This window comes from Sinocyclocheilus rhinocerous, unplaced genomic scaffold, assembly GCF_001515625.1.
Source record: "Sinocyclocheilus rhinocerous isolate Xijiao unplaced genomic scaffold, SAMN03320098_v1.1 scaffold561, whole genome shotgun sequence".
Lineage (NCBI taxonomy): Eukaryota > Metazoa > Chordata > Actinopteri > Cypriniformes > Cyprinidae > Sinocyclocheilus > Sinocyclocheilus rhinocerous.
Genome location: NW_015641041.1, coordinates 427077 through 435244, shown reverse-complemented (window position 1 = coordinate 435244; position 8168 = coordinate 427077). Strand labels below are relative to the sequence as shown.

Here is an 8168-nt window from a genome sequence, read left to right as displayed (position 1 = left end):
GGGGGGTCGTCTTATAATCAGGGTCGTCTTATATTCGGGCCAATACGGTATATCAAAAAGCTGTTGCTGTAAACCTATAAAATGTTTCTGTACCAAGCAAATGAACAAAGACATTGGCAAACCAGAAGAGTCCAAACCCTTACCGTCTTTTGCTGCGAGACTCATTAAGCTCCATAGACACCCGTTTCCGGCGGTTTGTCTTTTTCTGTGATGGAGTCTTTGGCATGAGTTCTGGCTCGGTGCTGAAGTCACTGTACAACAAAACATATTTTTTATGAACATGTCTAATAACCTGCATAGTAGCTGAGTGATTCTCACATATACACACACAAAGTGACAGTATGAAGTGTATAACACAGTCCACCTCACATTTACAGTGTCTCTCACCTGGAAAACATGCGATAAGCTTCCAGCTGGATCTCCTCCAGCCACAACATGTGGACATTGTCAATTTCTTTGGTAAAATCCTGCAGCTTCCCATTAAAAACCTCCATGAGGGAGCGTGTGGCCTCCGGCAAGGAACTCATGTTGCCGCCCCTGGAAATACAGAAGGAAAGGTCTTGGTTTTGCAATACTGACTAATAAAGCAAGTGTAAAGAGTAGCATTTTGGGTAATAAAATTTTTTTTTGCATGCAACTGATCACAAACTAACTTTACATTATGATTCCACTGGGCACTTTTGACAAGCTGTCATTTTGAAAACACATTTGTTTACTATTGTGCTTCAGGGAAAATGTTAAAACATGAATTTGCTTTTTTCGTGGTGAACTTGACAACAAAGAGCAAAAGGTCCAGACTCATTAATATTAATATATAGCATGAAAACCGCTTTATTTGACATCTGTCAAATGTTACAACAAAGAAATTGAGCATTTAGACGGTGTTTCTCAAAACATTGGAAATAATTTCACTGATTCATGATGCAGGTAGATTAACTTACTGCATACTAACCATATATGATGTTCAAATTAAGAAATGTAAACATTTAATCTAATGGTTTTTATGAACTAAGTCTTATTCCGATCTCAGTCCAAACACAGCCGCGGATGAACATGCTTGTATATAATAAACAAATATATTATATTTCGGTTGTTACATTTATGACGTAAGAATATTAAAATTACACAAAATAGCATGCTAATAACTAAAACGTGAATTTATGTCTGACTGCATTAAGAACCCATAGCCAACCTAGCTAATTTAAACAGCGAAATAATACATTTTAAAACGGCATCTACCTCTTTAGCCTTTATGCACGATCGCACTGCAAAAACAAAGACTTGATGATCCAAAGTTATGATCCTTGCTTCTATTTTGTTCATAAACATTAGATGCTAATTTAAGATTAGAAGCTATTTTCTGTTTTCGGCTCCACTGTCTCTCTTGTTTTTCAGCCACCCGCTCAAAACGGTTTAAATAGTTTAAAATTCTGCTCTGACGAATAATACACTACGAACCGCCCGATTCTGGGTGGGATCAAAGAATCCGTGTGTGCAATTGAACAATACGGCTGTCTGTCACGACAGATTCGGCCAATCACAATCAAGAAAGTTTAGGCAAGGACGAGCTGTGCTCTCATTGGATGATACGCATGTCTGTCATTGATTCAAACCGTCCAATGCAGGAAGAGTGCGGTGAAGTCCCCGCCTCCATCGTGACGTCAGCGTGTTCGACATTCCGTGTGAAAACAGAGCAAAACATAACGAGTTCCGTGATTTGATATTAGTTTCGTTTATTTTATTAAACATAAAACCATATCAGCTTGACAGTCCTTAAAATTTCCCAGACGTTTTGCATATAGTACACATTTTTTGAATTTTAATTATTAGGATTAAATACGATCGTCACACTGTTACCATGGTAACAGAAGCAGCTAGCTTGCTAGCGTCGTAAACGGCTCATCGTTTGAGCAGACCCGATGCGTCTTACTCGATAGCTAGCATCATTTATAATCTTTTCGTGTTGTATTTTTCGTTTAAAATATAAACAATAGACGCCCCACACTGAAACGACAATGTAGGTGAGTTTGTAAGCTCGCCAGGTTGTTTGCTTGACTATCATTGACTACCAGATTAACATGATTAGGTGATCTGATCACTCTTGAGATGATAAGCTTTTCTAAACAGGTATCACTTTTTTATTTAAACAACTGTGTTCATATATGTTACGTTTATCGCATTTGATTATAATATAATACTTTGTATAGTTAGCTGGTTTATAGCTTATTCAATACGAAACCAATGATTTACCATGGTTTTTAATCAAGCACCATGGTGTTTTTAAAGTATATTGGAGTACCTTGAAAGCACCATGCTATATGAGTAAAATACTATGATATTACCCTCTGATACTACCACTATACCATAGTATCACCACACTACCCTTTGAAAGAAAAATGTGTGATTTATGATAATTTGAATGAGTATAATTCATGATCAAACAGAAGTGTCATATGGACAGCATACCAACGACAGACCGACCTGTGCTTCTGTCATTATTGAATAACTCTAATCCTCTTTGCAGGATTTATTTTTAGAGGATGGACGAGACATGCAAGGTGATCAGAACCTGAAGCTCAGGTAAACGACAATCCGCTGATGGAGATGTGCCTTCACAGACCATGAAGAAAATATTCAACTTCAAGAAGAAGAAGGGCTCCCCCAGCCCCTCTGAGACGGGGAGCGTGCTGTCGGCCAGCTATGATGTGAAGGAGAAAGACCTCGGGAAGGTCCACAAGGCTGCGTTCAGCGGAGATGTGGTCAAACTCAGACAGCTGGCCAAAAAGAATGATTTAAACCAGCTGGATAAGGAAAACAGGTAATGGTTGATGATCTGCAACTATTTTGTTTGTAGTGGACAAATCAAAATGTATTACAGAAAATACAGAATCTTACCACCGACAGCGATTTTCACATGGAAGAGTGAACTTGCCAGATTGAACCTTGTCAGATCTTAACCTTAGACTTAAGATAGAAAGTTTCTGTAATGCGGCCCCAGGTGTCGGCATCAGGCTTCTCCTTCAGGGCTCAGCAATGGGAATTTGGCCAGTAGTTGTATTGCTTTTTCCTTGCCCTGCTTACATTTTTATTTTCCCAACTGCAAAAGAATGACCTATATTTATTTTTTAGCAAATACATTTTTATATTTGCTAGGTCATCCATTCATTGGTTCATCCATTCAACCGTACCAGAGTTCGTTTGGAAGCGGACCGAGACCACCTCTTCAGCTGGGTCTCGGTATGGTTGTTTGGTCCGCACCCGAGTGCGATTGCTGTATTCACACCTGCCAAAAAGGTCCGCACCAAGAGGGGAAACGAACTTGAGTTCGATTCAATCGAACCAAACAAGACAGGTGTGAATACACCCTTACTTCACCTTGTTCTTTCAGAAGAAACATTCATACACTACTGTTTAAAAGTTTGGGGTCTGTATTATTTTTTTATGTTTTTAAAAGTAGTCTCTTCTGCTCACCAACCAAGGCATTTATTTAATCTAAAATACAGCAAAAACAGTAATGTTATGAATTATTATTACAATTTAAAATATCTGTTTTATATTGGAATATATTGTAAAATGTAATTTATTCCTGTGATGCAAAGCTGAATGTTCAGCATCATTACTCCAGTCTTCAGTGTCACATGATCCTTCAGAAATCATTCTAATATGCTGATTTGCTGCTCAAGAAACACTTATTATTATTTTGTTATTTTGTTATTGTCGTATTTGTTTTTATTACGTTTTTTTCAGTTGTAGTTTTTTTATAATTTTGTTTTAGTCATTTTTTGTTATTTTATTATTGTTATATTGTTATTATATTTGTTTTTGTTTAGTGTTTTAATTATTTTACTTCAGTTTTAGTAATTTCAGCGCTTAAAACAAAATGGAAATGAAAAATGTCTTCGCAAAGAACTGAAATAAAACTTTTTTTTCTGTTCTGTTTTGTTAACAAATGTTTTCTAGTATTTTTAGTTTCACTGATTCACATTCTGTCTGTCATTGTTAAGGTCTGCGTTGATGATAGCTGCATGCAATGGACAAATCAGCATGGTGCGTTTGCTCCTGCAGTACGATGCCGACATCACAGTGAAAGATGATAAGGGCTGGTCTTCTGATGATTATGCCGTCATGAATGGACATCACGCGTAAGGGCTTTCTTCTTTTGCCTGCTTATATTTCAAACTCACCATCTGATTTTAAATACAAAGTCCTTACTTTGTTTGTATGTTGGTTTCGCAATGAATGTTGGCAATTTGTGTTGCTATTACCTGTTTTAATTCATTGTAAGTAAGGAACATTTGAAATGGTGATAGCGATATGTTCACACTGGCAATGTTTTGTTAATGGAAATGCACTGCAGATGTTGTGTGGTTTTAAAACAGAAAGCTTTGTTTGAAGCATTTGCTTGTAGGAGCTCATCAGTAATGGTTCTGTTCCAGATGTTCACATCTGATTATTGAGCATGGGACGAAGAGAAGATCCCTTCAGTCACCTTCCCATTTCACTGCCAGCAAAAAGAAACAGACGTCTGTGCTCGGCAGCCCTGGTGGTATTGGGGCTGATTTGGCTTTGGGAGGACCAGCTCTGGATAAAGATGGTGAGTCTAATTGTGTTTTACTCGATTTGCATAATTCAAGGTTTTCAGTGTCATCTGTATATGTACGTCAGTATTGCTGCAGTGTTGACTGCAGTGTTTTGATTTGGTTCTGTTTCCCCATTGTTACTCCACACTCATCTGTTGTAGCAGCAGGAAGCAGCTCCGCAGGAGCAAGGAAAGGTATTGCCAGTGTGTGCCAATCGATGTGCTGTAGATCAGACACATTATTCTTTACCATTTCAGAGATTAAAGGAATAGTTCACCCAAAAATGAAAATTTGCTGAAAATGTACTCAACTTTAGGCCATCCAGGATATAGGTGAGTTTGTTTCTTCATCAGAACAGATCTGAAGAAATTTAGTGTTACATCACTTGCTCACCAGTGGATCCTCTGCAGTGAATGGGTGCCGTCATGTGCTGCTTCATATTTTTGTGGAAACCGTGATACATTTTTTCAGGATTCTTTGAAGAATAGGAAGTTCAAAAGAACAGCATTTATTTGAAATAGAAATCTTTTGTAACATGTTTTTACTGCCACTTTTTGATCAATTTAATGCATCTTTGCAGAATAAAAGTATTAGTTCCTTTAAAAAAAACAAACTTATTTGCTATTGTTTTAAACTCTTTGTAGCTTCTAATCATTTGTATGTGCAGTAATGCTGTCATTTATCCTCTGTGATTGGACCCGCAGAACTGCGCTGCACATCGCTTGTGCCTGCGGACACAGAGATGTGGTTCAGTTCTTGGTGGAGAGCAAAGTGAAGCTGAACTTATGCGACAATCAGAACCGCTCTGCCTTAATGAAGGTACACTCCGCTTGTTCTTGTGAAATCATATACATATAGATACAAGCTGACTGGTATGTCTTTGTGGTTATGCATGTATTGTAGGCGGTTCAGTGTGAACAAGACCGCTCTGTCTCTTTGCTCCTGGACCATGAGGCTGACCCCAACCTGGTGGACATCAATGGAAACACGGCACTGCACCTGGCCGCCCGTATCCCCTCCCTACCTGTGACGCTGCAGCTCCTGGAGCACTCAGCCAACATCAACGCGCAGAACAAGGTGAAACTTTAGTGTTCCGACAGATTATTACAGTATTAACCACACACAGCACATGTCTGATACATAAAGATGAAGTGTTTCATTTCTGCAGTGCCAAATTGCAGAAATAATAGACTACTTAGTGCATACTGCATAATATACACTAAAATGCTTACTCCTAACATTGGTTGAGCCAGAAGTTCATCCTTCAAGTAAGGATGCACTTATAAACCAAAAGTGATCGTCTTGTGCGTTGAAAGGTAAGATAGTTAATGCAGTCCAGTCTTGTTTTGTTGTGGTTTGATTGACAGGATGGCAACACTCCACTGATGCTGGCTGTGATGGAAAACCATGCAGACATGACCCATCATTAAGACTTTTAAAATACGTCCTCTACCCATAATATTGCTTCCACCAGTGAAAAAGTCATCGCTTCTGAATCAGAAGAGAAATATGCATAGAGCAGTGTTTACAAGCCAAAACAGCTCTATGTTGATGGATTTGATGTGAGAGGACAACATGGTATGGACTTTTCCACTGCAGGAGGTGTGATTATGGATTATGGATTATTTTGGCCAGAAGCAATGGTTTAAAGTTAATACGCCTTGATGGATTTGTTTCTTACAATCATGCAGCATTTTGCTTCTCAAGAAATTAACTGATAGACTGGAGTGGTGTGGATTACTTGTGGATTATTGTGATCTTCTTATCATCTGTTTGGACTCTCATTCTGACGGCACCCATTCACTGCAGAGGATCCAATGGTGAGCAAGTGATGGAATACTGTAATAATCTCCAAATCTGTTCCAATGAAGAAACAAACTCATCTCGGATGGCCTGAGGGTGAGTACATTTTCAGCCAATTTTTATTTTTGTGTGAACTATTCCTTCAAAACACAATATTTATAAGAGTTGTATGAAATCATTTAGTGTTGCTGAATGGTAAACCATGGTATGTCTTGTCATAGGAGCTGTTCTTCTTTGTGTGTTGTACGCTAGATTAAATAAGACCTACTGACACCTGAAATGAAGTTAAAAAATGAGACTGGGTGAAAAAAAAATCCAGTCTTTAACAATTTAAGTAAAAAAAAAGGCCTACAGCTCAGCAGACATTGCAAATTTAATGTAATTTAATGTAAAAGTAATGTTTTACTTATGTAATGTACTTCAATGTATTTTAAGGCAATTGTCACTCACTCTTTAATGCTGTGATATAGAAGTATATGCTATAATAGAATTGTACTGTAATAGCTGTACAGATGTTGTGGTAATATACATTAAACATAATCTCACTTTATCAGTAAATGCTTGCGGCACTCTTTAATGCTGTGATATAGAAGTATATGCTATAATAGAATTGTACTGTAATAGCTGTTACAGATGTTGTGGTAATATACATTAAACATAATCTCACTTTATCAGTAACTACTTCAAACTGCTTTTTGCTCTGCATCTATGTAGAATATGTAATCGGTTTTATATACTTGACCCAAATGCTTATTGGTCTTAACCCATTGGTCTTTTTGGAGTGTTTTGCCAAACAAATGATAAAAAATGATAAAAACATAATTTATCGGTGTGAATAGGTCTGTAGGAATGCATTGTTTCACCACAAATGAATAGTCTCTCTAATTGTGAATGGGTCTTTAGATCTCTAGTTAGCTATACTGCAAGAAAATGTTTGTATTAGCAATGGGTAATTTTTTGGCTAGGCTGTATCTTGTCTTAAGCGCAGATAATCTCTTTTATTTCTCTCCTCAGATACAGAGGACAATTCTCACACAGAATCCATTAGCAGGTGAGATGTCATTGATATGTCAAAACAGGAATGGGAGATAAAAGCAGCTACTTTTATCAAACACTACATTGTGTTCATTTGCAGGGCATCAAAAAGTGGTGCTGCTGATTCCTGGCCTTCATCAGATGATGATGATGATGATGATGAGTTAGATTTGAGCCCAAAGGTATTTCTAAGCTCTGTTGTGTTGTGCATGACAACAGTTCTGAATAGCACATGTGATAATGATTACAAAATATTGTAATATAAAACTTTTTTTACAGAAACAGAAAGTAAACTTGAAGAAACTCATAAGCACCACGAAAAGGGAAAAAGTAGAAGGTAAGTTTTAAATTTAAATGTTTCTGTGAAGTCTTTCAGAATTGTGGTTGTGCTGTAATTTGAAACCCTTTTCCTGTAGCAAAGTCCCATTAAGGCAAGGCAGTCCCATTAGGTGGCCATCTTGGCAAGGCTCACTGGTAGGGATGTAACGATTAACCGCGAGCCGGTTTAAAATCGATTCAAATATGTGACGATTCAAATCGGTTGAGATACTAAACAAATCCTGATTCAGTTAGGGACAGGAGTTTATATGAATGTATGTCTGAGGGGAACTTACTGTCTTTAGAAAAGTTTAGATGGTATTTTTTCTTTTCATCTTGCATCTAGTTCATATGTGCAGCGCTTCTTTGTTTACAGCGGAAACGCTTTAAGCGCCACCTGCTGGCAGAGAGTGAATATGCGTCTCATTCAGC

The 8168-nt window shown here is 37.7% G+C and overlaps 1 protein-coding gene across 4 annotated transcripts in view; it reads right to left on the bottom strand.

Annotated features, from left to right (window-relative positions):
- LOC107754330 (inner centromere protein A-like) overlaps positions 1-1404 on the bottom strand; it is a 17611-nt gene extending 16207 nt beyond the window's left edge. For all 4 annotated transcript variants that reach the window (XM_016570735.1, XM_016570736.1, XM_016570737.1 and 1 more), the window contains exons 1-3: positions 1240-1404; positions 388-537; positions 144-251 (exon numbers count right to left, since the gene is read on the bottom strand). In XM_016570735.1, coding sequence (XP_016426221.1) covers positions 144-251; positions 388-527 — 248 coding nt within the window. In that variant the 5' untranslated portion in view covers positions 528-537; positions 1240-1404. The remainder of the gene's footprint in view (positions 1-143; positions 252-387; positions 538-1239) is intronic.
- Between the last annotated feature and the right edge of the window lie 6764 nt (positions 1405-8168).